Raw genomic sequence first — 19,364 nt, 5'->3', positions numbered from 1 at the left:
TGAGCCTCGTCTTTTAGGATTCTTGCTGCTTTTTCAGAACTTTGTGTTAAATTTGAGGTTTATATTTTTTCCACATTGAATCAACTAGTGATTTGATGATTTTGTAGTCAAGGTTTTAAGTGTTGATTGTAACCCTAACTTCAAAAAGCAGATTTTAACAAACATGTAAATCCTCGACACTAGATGGCAGTAAAAGCACATACTACAAACATATTGTCAAATTACTGTTTTTTATTCACTATAACTAGTAGTAATAATTATAATTACCAAAGGCTGTCTTATTGTCTGCACTAAACATTCTATGTCTATGTTATATGCTTGAAAACCATTTGTCCATTTTTAACATTCATTTAAGTTACAAAACACAAAGCCAGTGAAGTTGACACGTTGTGTAAATCGCAAATAAAAACAATACAACGATTTGCAAATCCTTTTCAACCTATACTCAATTGAATAGACTGCAAAGACAAGATACTTAACGTTCAAACTGGAAAAAGTTGTTATTTTTTGCAAATATTAGCTCATTTGGAATTTGATGCCCGCAACATGTTTCAAAAAAGCTGGCACAAGTGGCAAAAAAAGACTGATAAAGTTGAGGAATGCTCATCAAACACTTATTTGGAACATGCCACAGGTGTTTGGGAACAGGTGGGTGCCATGATTGGGTATAAAAGCAGCTTCCATGAAATTCACAAACAAGAATGGGGCGAGGGTCACCACTTTGTGAAAAAACGCGTGAGCAAATAGTCAAACAGTTTAAGAACAAAATTTCTCAACGAGCTATTGCAAGGAATTTAGGGATTTCAACATCTATGGTCCGTAATATCATCTAAAGGTTCAGAGAACCTAAGCGATGATATTAAGGACCTTCGATCCCTCAGGCGGTACTGCATCAAAAACCGACATCAGTCTGTAAAGGACATCACCATATGGGCTCATGAACACTTCAGAAAACCACTGTCAGTAACTACAGTTGGTCGCTACATATGTAAGTGCAAGTTAAAACTCTACAATGCAAAGCCAAAGACATTTATCAACAACACCCAGAAACGCTGCCCGCTTCGCTGGGCCCGAGCTCATCTAAGATGGACTTATGCAAAGTGGAAAAGTGTTCTGTGGTCTGACGAGTCCACATTTCAAATTGTTTTCGGAAACTGCGGAAGTCGTGTACTCCGGACCAAAGAGGAAAAGAACCATCCGGACAGTTGTAGGCACAAAGTTCAAAAGCCAGCATCTGTGATGGTATGGAGGTGCATTAAGGCATGGGTAACTTACACATCTGTGAAGGCACCATTAATGCTGAAAGGTACACACAGGTTTTGGAACAACATGTTGCCAACCAAGCAACGTTATCATGGACACCCCTTCTTATTTCAGCAAGACAATGCCAAGCCACGTGTTACAAAAGCATGGCTTCATAGTAAAAGAGTGCGGGTACTAGAGTGGCCTGCCTGTAGTCCAGACCCCGGACTATTGAACAAGTTAAGCTGTACATCAAGCAAGAATGGGAAAGAATTCCACCTGAAAAGCTTCAAAAATTGGTCTCCTCAGTTCCCAAACGTTTATTGAGTGTTGTTAAAAGGAAAGGCCATGTAACACAGTGGTAAAAATGCCCTAGTTCCAACTTTTTTGCAATGTGTTGCTGCCATTAAATTCTAAGTTAATGATTATTTGCAAAAAAATAGAAAATAGTTTCTCAGTTCGATCACTAAATATCTTGTCTTTACAGTCTATTCAATTGAATATACGTTGAAAAGGATTTGGAAATCATTGTATTCTGTTTTTATTTACGATTTACGAAACATGCTAACTTCACTGGTTTTGAGTTTTGTGGAAATACATATAAAGTGTTAATGTTTGTTGGTAAATGAGACAATGAGAGATTACCATCACACTTCAACATCTCTAACATGTAAATGCTGCCTCTTTATTGGATCAGCATTGCAAATGAAAATATGTTTAATTGTCGTAAACTGAATAAATAAAGATTAAATATATAAATACATGTGAACTAGGAAGTGTTTATATAGTACATTACCCAGAAGGCTCAGGGCTGTGGACAGGAACCAGGAGGAGGTCTAACGCTGCGTTCCATTTACCTGGGAAGTGGGACGTCGAAGCTGGGAATGACGTCACAGCAGAAGTTGTGAGCGTTCCGGTTACGATGTCGGAAACCAAGAAGGCCACATCCAAGGAAGCTATTTTCTGCGCTTGCCTTGTCTGAATACAAACAACTTATGGGAAAACATGCAGTCTTTCTGCAACTTTCAAACACAGTTGATGAAGAGGAAAAACAGACGCTATTGCAAGCTATACAGTATATACCACATGAGATAAACCCAAACAACCTTCCCTAGTCATGGTGCAAAAAAATTTAAAAATGCAACTAACAAATGTCAACACATGGTCACACAACACAAACTGCTCACTGAACATTGTCAATATTATGAAAACAAATCCAAACACCAAACAATTATTTTAAATTACACCTATTTAATTTTATTAGAGTGCATGATGGAAAAAAAGTTTGGCACATTTTAGCTGCTTGATTAATTACAAAACTTTAAGCAAGTAGACAAGGTAGGAGTCCAACTTTGACATACTCTTAATATGCACTGATATGAGTTATATATCCATTATATTAATTAATAATTGATCTATCATATTAATATATTATGTACACTCGTACATATATAAGTAGTTACTTTACATGCAGTCGGCTTTCGTCCCCCGGCCAAAAATGTTTTCGCCCAATGCGGCCCTTAATGCTTGGCCATCCCTGAATCTACATCAACAATATGATTTGACTGAGTGGCTGGAAAGGACAGATAACTAATTTAATAGAACATACATTTTTGGATCTATTTTTGATTTTTAAATATTATTACAAATAAGAAAAGCACATATTTCGAGTTTTAACTGTTCAAATTAAAGTCCCAGCCCTATTGAACATCATTCAATAAAGTAACCTTAGCATTAAAAAAAACTAGAGATAATGACTTTTTGCCGATATACTATATTCCAATATTGTCCAAATCTTAATTACCAATACCAACATCAACTGATACCGATATATACAGTTATAGAATTAGCACATTATTATACCCAATTTTGTTGCGATGCCCCACTGGATGCATTAAACAATGTAACAAGGTTTTCCAAAGTAAATCAACTCAACTTATGGAATAAAATGCCAACATGGCACTGTCATATTTATTATTGAAGTCAAAGTGCATTATTTTTTTTAACATGCCTCAAAACAGCAGTTTCGAATTTGGGACATGCTCTCCCTGAGAGAGCATGAGGAGTTTGAGGTGGGCGGGGTTTTGTAGCGGGGGTGTATATTGTATCGTCCCGGAAGAGTTAGTGCTGCAAGGGGTTCTGGGTATTTGTTCTGTTGTGTTTATGTTGTGTTACGGTGCGGATGTTCTCCGAAAATGTGTTTGTCATTCTTTTTTGGTGTGGGTTCACAGTGTGGCGCATATTTGTAACAGTGTTAAAGTTGTTTATACGGCCACCCACAGTGTGACCTGTATGGCTGTTGACCAAGTATGCGTTGCATTCACTTGTGTGTGAGTCAAGAGCTGTAGATATGTGACTGGGACGGCACGCAAAGGCAGTGCCTTTAAGGTTTATTGGCGCTCTGTACTTCTCCTTAAGCCCAGTTACACAGCGGCATTTTTTACTTTTTGAAACAGATACCGATAATTTCGAAACCGATACCGATAATTTACACTATTACATTTTAAAGCATTTATCAGCTAAGCAATAATATCGGACTGATGATATTATCGGACATCTCTAATTATATTAATTAATCATTATATATATTATATATATTGCATAAGAAAGAACTACAGATGTCTGATAATGGCTTTCTTGCCACTATCCGATATTGTCCAACTCTTAATTACCGATACCGATATCAACCAATACGATATATACAGTCATGCAATTAACACATTATTATGCTTAATTTTGTTGTGTTGCCCCGCTGGATGTATCAAACAATGTAACAAGGTTTTCCAAAATAATTCACAGTTCACAGTGTGGCGCATATTTGTAACAGTGTTAAAGTTGTTTGTACGGCCACTCTCAGTGTGACCTGAGGTTGAGGTGGGCAGGGTTGGGGGGGTTTGTAGCGGGTAACGGTTGTGTATATTGTAGAGTCCCAGAATAATTAGTGCTGCAAGGGATTCTGGGTATTTGTTCTGTTGTGTTTATGTTGTGGATGGTCTCCCGAAATGTGTTTGTCATTTTTGTTTGGTGGGGGTTCACAGTGTGGCGCATATTTGTAACAGTGTTACAGTTGTTTATACGGCCACCCTCAGTGTGACCTGTATGGCTGTTGACCAAGTATGCGTTGCATTCACTTCTGTGTGTGAAAAGCCGTAGACTTTATGTGACTGGGCCGGCACGCAGAGTCGATGCCTCTTAGGTTTATTGGCGCTTCGCGTTTAAAAAAAAAGTAATACATTTTACTTTTTGAAACAGATAACGATAATTTTGAAACAGATAGCGATAATTTCTGATATTACATTTTAAAGCATTTATCGGCCGATATTACCGGACATCCCTAGAAAGAACCTTTAACCAGATCCAAAGACCAAAATAAAAAAAGATGTTCGAAGCGAGTTGTTTGATTTAATTGGTGCACAATGGTGAACTGGTACAAAGCCTTGATTAAGTCGGTGTAAACAGAGGAGCTTTTAAAATGGCTATATATTTTGGGAAGTGACTTATTTATACGTCTTCATGTGCCACAGTCCGTCGTTGAGATAGTGAACGTTCTCGATCCCGATGCCCTTGTTGACTTTTTCTCTGTGTGATGAGAAGAGACCCTATTAAACGCTTGCGATTCCTTTCAAAACTGGCATGAGCATTTTAAACTTACATGCTCTCTGCAGACATCTTCATGACGCCGACACACAGCGCGTGTTGTTTGCCCTCCGCCATGATGGCCTATGCCCTCTTGTCAAGGATATAGCGTTAGACGACAAACTGTGCTCACGGTCTTACCTGTGGACGTGTGCACAGGCAGGCAACTCTTGCAAATAATAAAAAAAGATGGGAAGGATACGACGACTGTGTCGGATCCAGCCGGGTAGAGTTTGGCGCCCGGTGACGTCAGCCCCGGACACATAATGTTGGCTCCGCTTAAGACGAATTTGATGGCCCCTTTGTCAACTTGCTGGTGCGGAAGAATAAACGGATCTGAGAGGAGACAATGTCGTTAGTGTTGAATAGGGACAGCATAGTTCTGTAAAAAAAATCTAATCACAATTTTCAGGCTGTCCTCGCTCACTTCATAGTGCGTCCATGTATCGTATTTTCCGGACTAAAAGGCGCACTTAAAATAATTTTTTTGTCCTCAAAACTCAACACTGTGCCTTGTAGCCTGGTGCGCCTAATGTACAGATTAATTCTGGTTTTGCTTACCAACCTTGAAGCTATTTTATTTGGTACATGGTGTAATGATAAGTGTGACCAATAGATGGCAATCAAACATAAGAGATATGTGTAGACTTAATTATGATGGTATGTCTCAAGTGAACAACACCAACATTTTACATGCATACTTGCCAACCTTGAGACCTCCGAATTCGGGATGGAGGGGTTGTGGTGGGCGGGGTTTGGTGGTAGCGGTTAACTTAAAGTTTAAGTACCAATGATTGTCTCACACACACACACACACACACACACCAGGTGTGGTGAAATGTGTCCTCTGCATTTGACCCATCCCCTTGACCACCCCCTGGGAGGTGAGGGGAGCAGCGGGCAGCAGCAGTGCCGCGCCCGGGAATCATTTATGGTGATTTAACCCCCAATTCCAACCCTTGATGCTGAGTGCCAAGCAGGGAGGCAATGGGTCCCATTTTTTTATAGTCTTTGGTACGACTCGGCCGGGGTATGAACTCACAACCTACCGATCTCAGGGCGGACACTGTAACCACTAGGCCACTGAGTATGATGTATATTCTGAGTATTTGTTCTGTTGTGTTACGGTGCGGATGTTCTCCCGAAATGTGTTTGTCATTCTTGTTTGGTGTGGGTTCACAGTGTGGCGCATATTTGTAAGTGTTAAAGTTGTTTATACGAATACGGTGAAGACCTCAATGGCGGAGCAGGCGGAAGATGGTAGATTTAAGAACTACCGCAACGGCTGCGATGGCAGAAGAAGGGCTGCAGCAGAGAAGGGTCCCCAATCGTCTTGGCCTCCATGCCACTGGACCCTGACCCGAGTCTGTCAAGGATGGTGTGGTGACTGTCTGTGCACCAGTCTCCCCACGTTAAACTAAGTCACGCACAGGCATCCTCCATAAAGGGATACACCCCTACCAGGAGGATCGTCATACTCGTTCGAGTGACCGCCGATGATGATGGTGGAAATAGTGTCAAAGCGCTTTGAATACCGTGTAGGTAGAAAAGCGCTATTAAAGTATAACCCATTTACCATTTAGTTGAGCAGACTTACATTTATGCAACAATCTCAGTGTGGGGTAGAACGGGCCTTCTCGCTGTCTGAAGAAGAGCAACTCTCCATTCACCGTCAAGATTTCAATGTGTTCATGGCTGCAAAGCGAAGAAGGAAAGATGTTGGATCGACACATCATTGCACAAGTTGAACATGAAGCAGGGCTGGGTGATATATCACTGGTTTGTCTCTGTACAAGATAGAAAATGACTATATCGTGATATTGGAGTATACGTTCTCACACAGTTGCTTTTAGCTGAGAGCATTACACTACTGGCTCTTCTCAGTCTTTCTTCTCTCTCCTTCTCACAGAGAGATAAAACAAGCGCACCTCCTTACATACGTCACATACGTGTGCGCCCTCGCAGAGCAGAGAGGTAGCGGCTTGGGTAACGTTAGCTGTGGTGTGAGTGGTAATACGAGAGAAAGAAAGTGTGAACATGGTAACAAACGAAGGAAGAATAAATTCCCAAGAAAAACAGCAGGGGGTCCATCGTCCGGCAGTGGTTTGGCCTCAAGTGGGAATATGTCCAACAGACAACCGTAATTTGTCAAGTGTGGGGCAAAAGCATTGCTACCAGAAGTAGCATTACTGATAATATGTAGCATCATTTGAAAAGTCACCTGCTAGAGAACGAAGAGTGCATACTCTGCATGTCAACTTCTACGGTGCCATACCAAAATGCAGAGGCAACCATCTCCACATCAACACAGTGTGAAAAAAATAGACAACAAAAGAAAGAGATAACGTCCGCAGGAACCTACCACATAGCAAAGGACAAACTATTTGATTTCCTATTATGCAGCTCATTTTTATTTGACAGTTATTGAAATATCTTGTGTGACATCATGCACAAAAGTGCACTTTATTTGTTCCAAACTATTTGTAGTGGCGTTCTGTACAAAAAGTGCACTTTAATTTAGTGTTGTTTTGATGCGTCATCCTAGTGACATCATGCGCTAAAGTGCACTAATAGCTTGTTTTAAAATGTCTCTGACAATCTTGCACTTTCTGTTTTGGAAATGACATGAATGTTTGTGCCACTGCTTAATAAATGTTTAATAAATACACTTTTGGTCAATTGACTTAGTTGTGATTTCCCTCTCTGCATGAAAGTTTAAAATGACTATATATTAACAGTATGAACAAGAATGTTTTAATGTAGACTAGAGCTGGGCGATATAGCCTTTTTTTAATATCTCAATATTTTTAGGCCACGTCACGATACACGATATATGCCTCGATATTTTGCCTTGGCCTTGAATGAACACTTGATGCATATAATCACAGCAGTATGATGATTCTATGTGTCTACATTAAAACATTCTTCTTCATACTGCATTAATATGTGCTGATTTTAAACTTTCTTGCAGAGAGGGAAATCACAACTAAGCCAGTGTTTCTCGACGAGGCGAAGGCAGCCGATGCTTCCTCCACGTTGGAAGCATCCGACGGTCGGGGGCGGCAGTTGAGAGGAGGCAAGAGAGTCCGCAGCTGCCTCTTAGACAGGTGCAGGAGGAACGACGCAAGCTCTCCGCTCATGTCTACGGTAAGGGCCGACTTATCACCACCATTTTCTCACCAAAACCTGCTGGTTGACATGTGGTAGGGAACCATGTTCGCTTGACCGCTCTGTTCCATAGTAAAGTTTCACCGTCATCTTTCGGAAATGTAAACAAGGAAACACCAGCTGTGTTTGTGTTGCTAAAGGCAGCCGCAATACACCGCTTCCCACCTACATCTTTCTTCTTTGACGTCTCCATTATTAATTAAACAAATTGCAAAAAATTCAGCAACACAAATGTCCATAATACTGTGGAATTATGCGATGAAAAGAGATGACGTATAGCTGTGAACAATGCTGGACCAAAATGTCCTCTACAATGCGTGACGTCACGCGCACGCGTCATCATACCGCAACGTGTTAGCATGAAACTTCCACGCAAATTTTAAAATTACAATTTAGTAAACTAAACCGGCCGTATTGGCATGTGTTGAAATGGTAAGATTTCATCATTGATATATAAACTATCAGACTGCGTGGTCGGTAGTAATGGGTTTCATCCATCCATCCATCCATTTTCTACCGCTTATTCCCTTTCGGGGTCGCGGGGGGCGCTGGCGCCTATCTCAGCTACAATCGGGCGGAAGGCAGGGTACACCCTGGACAAGTCGCCACCTCATCGCAGGGCCAACACAGATAGACAGACAACATTCACACTCACATTCACACACTAGGGACCATTTAGTGTTGCCAATCAACCTATCCCCAGGTGCATGTCTTTGGAGGTGGGAGGAAGCCGGAGTACCCGGAGGGAACCCATGCATTCACAGGGAGAACATGCAAACTCCACACAGAAAGATCCCGAGCCTGGATTTGAACCCAGGACTGCAGGAACTTCGTATTGTGAGGCAGATGCACTAACCCCTCTGCCACCGTGAAGCCCTAATGGGTTTCAGTAGGCCTTTAAAGACCGACTGAAACCCACTACTAAATTGCAATTTTAAATTTCCCGCGAAGTGTCCTGTTGAAAACGTCGCGGAATGATGATGCGTGTTTGTGACGTTATTGGTTGGAGCGGACATGTCAGCCCAGCACCACTCACGGCTAAAAGTCGTCCGACTTAATCGCATAATTACACAGTATTCTGGACATTTGTGTTGTTGAATCTTTTGCAATTTTTTCAATTAATAATGGAGACTACAAAGAAGAATACATTTGGTGGAAAGCGATGTATTTCGGCCGGCTGTAGCAACACAAACACAGCCGGTGTTTCTTTGTTTGTTGTGAAGCTTTAACATGGAGCAGAGCGGTCAAGCGAACATGTTTCTCTACCACATGTCAACCAGCAAGTTTCGGTGAGAAAATTGTGGTAATAAGTCGTCTCTTACCGTAAACATGAGCGGAGCTTGTGTCGTTCTTCCTGCAGCTGTCAAAGAGGCAGCTGTGACTTTCTTGGCTCCTCCTTGGCTTCACTCAGAGACACTGGCGGTCACCACACCCTTCCGACTTTCAGGTATGACTTTATAATCTCACTAAAACACTAGTAACACAATAATCAGATAAGGGATTTTCCAGAATTATCCTAATAAATGTGTCTAATAACATCTGAATGGCTCCTGCCCTCGTCTTTTTTTTTTTTTTTCCTTCTTCTAGTCGTTCACTCTTACTATCCTCATCCATGAATCTTTCATCCGCGCTCAAATTAATGGGGAAATCGTCGCTTTCTCGGTCCGAATCCCTCTAGCTGCTGGTGGCTATGATTATAAACAATGTGAGGATGTGAGGATCTCCACAACCCGTGACATCACGCGCACATCGTCTGCTATTTCCGGGACAGGCAAGGCTTTGTATTAGCGACTAAAAGTTGCAAACTTTATCGTCGATGTTCTCTACTAAATCCTTGGAGCAAAAATATGGCAATATCGCGAAATGAACAAGTATGACACATAGAATAGACCTCATATCCCCATTTAAATAAGAACATCTCATTTCAGTGGGCCTTTAAAGGCCTACTGAAAGCCACTACTACCGACCACGCAGTCTGATAGTTTATATATCAATGATGAAATATTAATATTGCAACACATGCCAATACGGCCGGTTTAGTTTACTAAATTACAATTTTAAATTTCCCGCGGAGTTTCCTGTTGAAAACCTCGCGGAATGATGACGCGTGCGTGTTTTGTCCCGGGTTGTAGCGGACATCTTTTTCCAGCCCGATCCAAGCTATACGTAGTCTGCTTTAATCGCATAATTACACGGTATTCTGGACATCTGTCTTGCTGAATTTTTTTGCAATTTGTTCAATTCATAATGGAGACGTCAAAGCAGAAAGATGGAGGTGGGAAGCTTTTAGCCTTTAGGCACACAAACACACGGTGTTTCCTTGTTTAAAATTCCCGAAGGTGAAGCTTTACTATGGAACAGAGCGGTCAAGCGAACATGGATCCCGACTCCATGTCAACCGGCAGGTTTCGGTGAGAAAATTGTGGAAATAAGTCGCTTCTTACCGGAGATCAGCGAAGCCAGTGTCCTCCTACAGCTGCTTGACTTCCCTCAGAGACTCTGGCGTCAACACACCCGTGGACACACCCCTCCGACTTTCAGGTACTATTTAACTCACTAAAACACTAGTAACACAATAGGCAGATAAGGGATTTCCCAGAATTATCCTATTAAATGTGTCTAAAAAAATTTGAATCGCTCTCACTGCTTTTGCCTTTTTTTTTTTCTTTTACTCCTTCACTCTAAATTTCCTCATCCACGAGTCTTTCATCTTTGCTCAAATTAATGGGGAACTTGTCGCTTTCGCGGTCTAAATACCTCTTGCTGCTGTGAGGAGCTCTACAACCCGTGACGTCACGCGCACATCGTCTGCTACTTCCGGTAAAGGCAAGGCTTTTTTTATCAGCGACCAAAAGTTGCGAACTTTATCGGCGATGTTCTATACTAAATCCTTTCAGCAAAAATATGGCAATATCGCAAAATGATCAAGTATGACACATAGAATGGACCTGCTATCCCCGTTTAAATAAGAAGATCTAATTTCAGTACGCCTTTAAAGGCTAGGGAAACATACCGAGATATATATCGTGTATCGTGACATGGCCTAAAACTATCGAGATATTAAAAAAAAGCCTTAACATGAATATAAATAAGAGAAATCCTACCATCTCACTATTTTGACAGGGTCCTTCTTTGGCATTATGTGGTTGAGCCATGACTCGATTTCAGGAAACTGATCCAGCAGCTGGCTCTTTATGCCTTTAATGACGGATGTTTTCAACTGGATGCAGTTTGACACATTCTCCTTCTCATCAAACCTACAAAAGGATGACAAGAAAGAGTCACAACATTTTTTTTTTAATTTACAACACAAATGCCTGGACAGTAATTACACTGCATTAGCTTCTTTTTGGTAGCCTTGTCCTAGCGTATATATTTCAAACAACACCAGCATAATACAACCCTTGCAAATGTCAGGCAATAAACATTACGAACATTGTAAAAGACTTCATTTAAAGTGGATATTATTGAACATGCAACAAGCACACATTTGACCAATTAGCCCTTGCTAGCTCCGTTAGCATTAGCCACTCCACCAAAATAATGACCACTCACTTTTTAAACATCTTCTTTCGTCGTCTTTTCGTCGCTTTCCTGTGAGATCCGAGCTTGGTTCTTAAACACGCCACTCATATACGACACTATAATCACGCCGTGGAAACAATGTCGTTTAAAAATAAAAAGGCAAGTTAAAACTAACGCACGCTTGTTTTACGACGATTGCAAAGCAGTTCGAGGAGTAATTTGATTTGCGACAGTCATGTCGTCACACGGCAGGTCAGGTGGTGCTATTTATGTTACAATTGTATTTGTTTAAATTTCGCCTGGGGTATTAATTTTTATTTTGCTGTATTTATTTATCTTTTTTTATTTATGTTCATACTGTGTCATTGCACTTAATAAAACTGAGTGCTAACCATACTTGCCAACCTTGAGACCTCCGATTTCGGGAGGTGGGGTAAGGACGGGGGGGCGTGGTTGGGGGCGTGGTTAAGAGGGGAGTTAGTACATTATAGCTATTCATCCATCCATTTACTACCGATTATTTATTCCTTTTGGGGGCATGGGGGGCGCTGGTGCCTATCTCAGCTACAATCGGGCAGAAGGGGTCTACACCTTGGACAAGTCGCCACCTCATCACAGTATGTGTAGAAATCTGTATTTATAATTGAATCACTTGTTTATTTTTCAAGAAGTTTTCAATTATTTTCATATCTTTTTTTCCAAATAGTTCAAGAAAGACCACTACAAATGAGCAATATTTTGCATTGTTATACAACTTAATAAATCAGAAACTGATGACATAGTGCAGTATTTTACTTCTTTATCTTTTTTTTTTTCCAACCAAAAATGCTTTGCTCTAATTAGGGGGTACTTGGGTTAAAAAAATGTTCACAGGGGGTACATCTCTGAAAAAAGGTTGAGAACCACTGCTCTAAAAGCCGTAGATGTTATTGTCACATATGCATGCACAGTAGATGGCAGTATTGTCCTGTTTAAGAGTGTCACAACATTGCTGTTTACGGCATACAAACTGCTTTACAGCAGTGTTAATTTTGACAACAAAATTTGATTTAGTTTTAGTCATAGTCTTTTGACTAAAATGTAATTTAGTTTTAGTCATAATTTAGTTATTTAAATTGTTTTAGTTTTCGTCTAGTTTTAGTTGACGAAAACTACAGTAGATTTAGTCGACTAAAAGGTAAACTTTCCCTTCAATTTCTGAAAGTCAAAGCAAAACAGCGAAAAAATCACGGATACAAGTCGCATTTGATGAAAATCATGTCACAAATTTAGTATTTCACGAGTAAACCGTGAAATAAACGGGATAACGTCGAGTGAGTTGTATGTTGTGGAAAATGCTTACCTGTGTGTGGATTTCGAGGTGATTCCACTGTAAATGTCGCTTCAAGTTTGTTGTGTTTTTCCCCGTAATCCTCGCGCTGCATTTCTTACACTGCGTCTTGTTATATTTGACGTCAAATATAAAATTTCCCCATATGTCCTCTCTCCTCTTCCTCCCCGGCGTTGACATGTTTTCTTCTGCAGCGCATTCCCGGGTCAGTCTCAAAGGCAAACTACGTTTACGTAACTTCCTGACCACGTCGCTCTGATTGGTTCTCTTCCCAACTCCTCCCGCCTCTTCCTAACGAAATTAGTTCTGATCGGATCTCGTCTCCGGCAGACATTTTCGTCTCGTTTTTATTCGTTGACGAATATGTCAATACACCTCGTCATCGTCTTAGTCCACGTAAATTATTTTTTATTTAGTTATTGTCTCGTTTTAGTCAGAAAAATAAGGTTGTTGACGATAACTATGACGGAAATTTTTCGTCAACAAAATTAACACTGCTTTACGGTAGACGAAAACGTGACTGCTGTTGTTTTGTGTTGTTGCCGCGCTGGGAGGACGTTAGTGAGACTGGCTAACAATAAACCCACAGAAGAAACCAAGAACTGGCCCTCGATCATTCTACAGTTATAACGTCATTAAGCACGCACTCTGTTTATATTGTGGGAAAGCGGACATGAAAACAGGCTGTCGACACGTCACTCAGGTCCGCATGGAGCTGGAGGGGGCGTGGCCACCAGCTCCGCCTGAATTTCGGGAGATTTTCAGGAGTAAATTTGTCCTGGTAGGTTTTCGGGAGAGGCGCTGAATTTCGGGAGTCTCCCAGAAAATACAGGAGGGTCGGCAAGTATGGCGCTAACGGACATTTTGTGCATGCATAACGCTAATATTTTTTTATCTGTATTCTAGTACCAAAGTAGACAATATAAATTAACCATACATTAATTTGTGAGTTTTTTTCTTTTAATTTTTTTTTTTTAGTAGCAAAAATGGATGGACTGTACAAAATAAATCACTAATACATTAGACCAGGAGTGTCCAAAGTGCGGCCCGAGGGCCATTTGTGGCCCGCAGCTAATCGTTTACCGGCCCGCCACACATTCTGGAAAAATTGCAAAATTGATAGTATTGCAAAAATAAAAATAAAACATTTAAAAAAAGTGTCATGAGGTGAAATCTAAGGAGGAAAAAGTGGCAATGTTGACACACAGCTGGCATGCAGGCAGTTTTTTCCCCCCCCCTTTTGTCTTTATTTTCTTTTTTTTCCATCGCTCAAAAAAAAAAAAAGGAAAAATGTTATAATGAATTATTACTTAAAAATTATCACTTTGAAATATTTTATGTGGGACAAATATTGCATATGTTGTGTGTTTGCCATATACAAACATCAAAGTTTTGACAAAAGAGTATAAAACAAACAAAATAATAGTTTAAACTAAAATCGACAGATGTACCGGAAGTTGATCTTGAAATTTAAGTGTTAAAAGTACAACAACAACAAAAAACGAATAAAAATGCATCATTTTATGAGTGGGGAACCTTTCGGATCTCAAATATGGAGGATTTTATTTAACTTTTCACTGTGATTACTCAAAAATATAAATTATTATTGATCTTTGAGGGCTTTAATTTCTAAATAAAGGAACTCTCCTTAAGGAATCAATAAAGTACTATCTATCTATCTATCTATCTAAATACTGCATATTTCAGTTTTACTATAAAAAAACAAAGTTGTCTTTGACAGAAAATGCATAAAACCTTATTTTACTTTATATCAACCTCAAGTTGAAGATTTACTGTGAGCATTAAATAAATAAATAAAATAATAATTGGACTTATTTTTAACATTTTAGTGACTGAAACCCTCTATGCTCCCCAGGATCCCTAAGGATTAAAAAAAAAAAAAAATCTATATATTTGGTTATGGTTTGAAAATGAAAAATATCAAAATGGCCCCCGCATGCTTAAATTTTTCCGTGTGCGGCCCTCTGTGGAAAAAGTTTGGACACCCCTGCATTAAACCTTTTAATTTAAATACATGTCATATTTGATTAAGAAAGTACAATAACACAATGTATACACATATCGAGTATAAATCAACAATACACTACTAGACCTTCAGTCTTTTTTATATAGTTTATTTTTAGTAGCAACGTGTAGGAAAACATACATTAACAACAAATCAAAAAAGAGTTTGTTATATTTTAATATATTTTTAGAAATCAATAATACGTAAAAAAATGTTTTTCATTTTATTTCTTTTTTTAACAAAGTAATATGGAACAGTACATAGCCAACATACAGTACAGCAGGGGTCACCAACACGGTGCCCACAGGCACCAGGTGGCCCGTAAGGACCGGATGAGTCGCCCGCTGGCCTGTTCTAAAAATAGCTCAAATAGCAGCACTTACCAGTGAGCTGCCTCTATTTTTTAAATTGTATTTATTTACTAGCAAGCTGGTCTCACTTTGCTCGACATTTTTAATTCATATAGAGACAAAACTCAAATCGAATTTGAAAATCCAAGAAAATATTTTAAAGACTTGGTCTTCACTTGTTTAAATAAATTTGTTTAATTTTTTACTTTGCTTCTTATAACTTTCAGAAAGAACATTTTAGAGAAAAAAATACAACCTTAAAAATTATTTTAGGATTTTTAAACACATAAACCCTTTTACCTTTTAAATTCCTTCCTCTTTTTTCCTAAAAATTTAAATCAATGTTCAAGTAATTGTTTTTTTTTTTGTAAAGAATAATAAATAAGTTTTAATTTAATTCTTCATTTTAGCTTCTGTTTTTTCGACAAAGAATATTTGTGAAATATTTCTTCAAATTTATTATGATTCAAATTTAAAAAAATGATTCTGGCAAATCTAGAAAATCTGTAGAATCAAATTTAAATCTTCTTTCAAAGTCTTTTGAATTTCTTTTAAAATTTCTGCTCTGGAAAATCTAGAAGAAATAATGATTTGTCTTTGTTAGAAATATAGCTTGGTCCAATTTGTTATATATTCTAACAAAGTGCAGATTGGATTTTAACCTATTTAAAACATGTCAATAAAATTAAAAAAATAATCTCAATCAGGAAAAATTACTAATGATGGTCCATAAATTCTTATTTGAATTTTTTCAAAAAGATTCAAATTAGCTTGTTTTTGTGTCCTTTTTTTTGGTTGAATTTTGAATTTCAAAGAGTCGAAATTGAAGATAAACCATGTTTCAAACTTAAATTTTCATTTTTTTTCCTGTTTTCTCCTCTTTTAAACCGTTCAATTAAGTGTTTTTTTCATCGTTTATTCTCTACAAAAAACCTTCCGTAAAAGGAAAAAAATGTACGACGGAATGACAGACAGAAATACCCATTTTTTCAACATCTATGGTCGCCAGATTTATTTATTAAAGGTAAATTGAGCAAATTGGCTATTTCTGGCAATTTATTTAAGTGTGTATCAAACTGGTAGCCCTTTGCTATATTTCTAACAAAGACAAATCATTATTTCTTCTAGATTTTCCAGAACAAAAATGTTACAAGAAATTCAAAAGACTTTGAAATAAGATTTAAATTTGATCCTACAGATTTTCTAGATTTGCCAGAATATTTATTTTTAATTTTAATCATAATAAGTTTGAAGAAATATTTCACAAATATTCTTCGTCGAAAAAACAGAAGCTAAAATTAAGAATTAAATCAAAATTAATTTATCATACTTGAACATTGATTTAAATTGTCAGGAAAGAAGAGGAGGGAATTTAAAAGGTAAAAAGGTATATGTGTTTAAAAATCCTAAAATCATTTTTAAGGTTGTATTTTTTCTCTAAAATGTTATTTCTGAAAGTTATAAGAAGCAAAGTAAAAAAATGAATGAAATTATTTAAACAAGTGAAGACCAAGTCTTTCAAATATTTTCTTGGATTTTCAAATTCTATTTGAGTTTTGTCTCTCTTAGAATTAAAAATGTCGAGCAAAGCGAGACCAGCTTGCTAGTAAATAAATACCATTTAAAAATAGAGGCAGCTCACTGGTAAGTGCTGCTATTTGAGCTATTTTTAGAACAGGTCAGCGGGCGACTCATCTGGTCCTTACGGGCTACCTGGTGCCTGTGGGCACCGCGTTGGTGACCCCTGCTCTAACCTTTAAAAATAGACCCCCCTTTTTAAACCAGTTGATCTGCCATTTTTTTTTTTCATTTCTTTTCTCCCTCTCCCTTGTGGAGGGGGGGGACACAGGTCTGGTGGCCACGGATGAAGTGCTGGCTGTCCAGAGTCTGGACCCAGGGTGGACCGCTCGCCTGTGCATCAGTTGGGGACATCTCTTCGCTGCTGACCCTTCTCCGCTCGGGATGGTCTCCTGCTGGCCCCACCATGGACTGGACTCTTACAATATTATGTTAGATCCACTATGGACTGGACTCTCACTATTATGTTAGATCCACTATGGACTGGACTCTCACTATTATGTTAGATCCACTATGGACTGGACTCTCACTATTATGTTAGATCCACTATGGACTGGACTCTCACTATTATGTTAGATCCACTATGGACTGGACTCTCACTATTATGTTAGATCCACTATGGACTGGACTCTCACTATTATGTTGGATCCACTATGGACTGGACTCTCACTATTATGTTAGATCCACTATGGACTGGACTCTCACTATTATGTTAGATCCACTATGGACTGGACTCTCACTATTATGTTGTATCCACTATGGACTGGACTCTCACTATTATGTTAGATCCACTATGGACTGGACTCTCACTATTATGTTAGATCCACTATGGACTGGACTCTCACTATTATGTTGGATCCACTATGGACTGGACTCTCACTATTACAAACCCCGTTTCCACATGAGTTGGGAAATTGTGTTAGATGTAAATATAAACAGAATACAATGATTTGCAAATCCTTTTCAAGCCATATTCAGTCGAATATGCTACAAAGACAACATATTTGATGTTCAAACTGATAAACATTTTTTTTTTTTGGCAAATAATCATTAACTTTAGAATTTGATGCCAGCAACACGTGACAAAGAAGTTGGGAAAGGTGGCAATAAATACTGATAAAGTTGAGGAATGATCATCAAACACTTATTTGGAACATCCCCCAGGTGTGCAGGCTAATTGGGAACAGGTGGGTGCCATGATTGGGTATAAAAACAGCTTCCCAAAAAATGCTCAGTCTTTCACAAGAAAGGATGGGGGGAGGTACACCCCTTTGTCCACAACTGCGTGAGCAAATAGTCAAACAGTTTAAGAACAACCTTTCTCAAAGTGACATTGCAAGAAATTTAGGGATTTCAACATCTACGCTCCATAATATCATCAAAAGGTTCAGAGAATCTGGAGAAATCACTCCACGTAAGCAGCATGGCCGGAAACCAACATTGAATGACCGTGACCTTCCATCCCTCAGACGACACTGTATCAAAAACTGACATCAATCTCTAAAGGATATCACCACATGGGCTCAGGAACACTTCATAAAACCACTGTCACTAAATACAGTTCGTCGCTACATCTGTAAGTGCAAGTTAAAGCTCTACTATGCAAAGCGAAAGCCATTTATCAACAACATCCAGAAAGGCCGTCGGCTTCTCTGGGCCCGAGATCATCTAAGATGGACTGATGCATGGTGGAAAAGTGTTCTGTGGTCTGACGAGTCCACATTTCAAATTGTTTTTGGAAATATTCGACATTGTGTCATCCAGACTGTTATCGACGCAAAGTTGAAAAGCCAGCATCTGTGATGGTATGGGGGTGCATTAGTGCCAAACGCATGGGTAACTTACACATTTATAAAGGCACCATTAATGCTGAAAGGTACATACAGGTTTTGGACCAACATATGCTCCCATCTAAGCGCCGTCTTTTTCATGGACGCCCCTGCTTATTTCAGCAAGACAATGCAAAGCCACATTCAGCACGTGTTACAACAGCGTGGCTTCGTAAAAAAAGAGTGCGGGTACTTTCCTGGCCCGCCTGCAGTCCAGACCTGTCTCCCATCGAAAAAGTGTGGCGCATTATGAAGCGTAAAATAGGACAGCGGAGACCCCGGACTGTTGAACGACTGAAGCTCTACATAAAACAAGAATGGGAAAGAATTCCACTTTCAAAGCTTCAACAATTACTTTCCTCAGTTCCCAAACGTTTATTGAGTGTTGTTAAAAGAAAAGGTGATGTAACACAGTGGTGAACATGCCCTTTCCCAACTACTTTGGATCGTGTTGCAGCCATGAAATTCTTAGTTAATGATTTTTTGCAACAAAAAAAAATTAAGTTTGAGTTTGAACATCAAATATCTTGTCTTTGTAGTGCATTCAACTGAATATGTGTCATTATCCGCTGCTCGGATCATGGCATATTCTGGTTTTTGTATCTCGTCTTATTTGACTTCCTTAGTTCCTGGTGGCACTTCCTGTTTTGTTTCATTGCCATAATAACGCATTTGTGTCA

General features: G+C 39.1%; 1 protein-coding gene across 1 annotated transcript; it reads right to left on the bottom strand.

Annotated features, from left to right (window-relative positions):
- Positions 1 to 4,624: 4,624 nt before the first annotated feature.
- mcts1 (MCTS1 re-initiation and release factor) lies at positions 4,625 to 11,813 on the bottom strand. Its single transcript, XM_061891698.1, has 6 exons — positions 11,602 to 11,813; positions 11,151 to 11,303; positions 6,476 to 6,573; positions 5,081 to 5,214; positions 4,895 to 4,962; positions 4,625 to 4,821 (listed from the first exon to the last, which is right to left on the bottom strand). The coding sequence occupies exons 1-6, from the start codon at positions 11,610 to 11,612 to the stop codon at positions 4,740 to 4,742; spliced, it is 546 nt and encodes a 181-aa protein (XP_061747682.1). The 5' UTR covers positions 11,613 to 11,813; the 3' UTR covers positions 4,625 to 4,739.
- Positions 11,814 to 19,364: the final 7,551 nt, after the last annotated feature.

The sequence above is a fragment of the Nerophis ophidion genome, linkage group LG29 (assembly GCF_033978795.1).
Source record: "Nerophis ophidion isolate RoL-2023_Sa linkage group LG29, RoL_Noph_v1.0, whole genome shotgun sequence".
NCBI lineage: Eukaryota > Metazoa > Chordata > Actinopteri > Syngnathiformes > Syngnathidae > Nerophis > Nerophis ophidion.
This window is presented reverse-complemented; position numbering and strand designations above follow the sequence as displayed.

What these genes read in the sequence shown, in the direction of transcription:
- mcts1 (XM_061891698.1), bottom strand. An exon ending in ACTGAGATTGTTGCATAAAT is followed by an intron (nt 5,215 to 6,475) that starts GTAAGTCTGCTC and finishes GTCTCCTCTCAG; the next exon opens with ATCCGTTTATTCTTCCGCAC. An exon ending in AAGATGTCTGCAGAGAGCAT is followed by an intron (nt 4,822 to 4,894) that starts GTAAGTTTAAAA and finishes CTCATCACACAG; the next exon opens with AGAAAAAGTCAACAAGGGCA.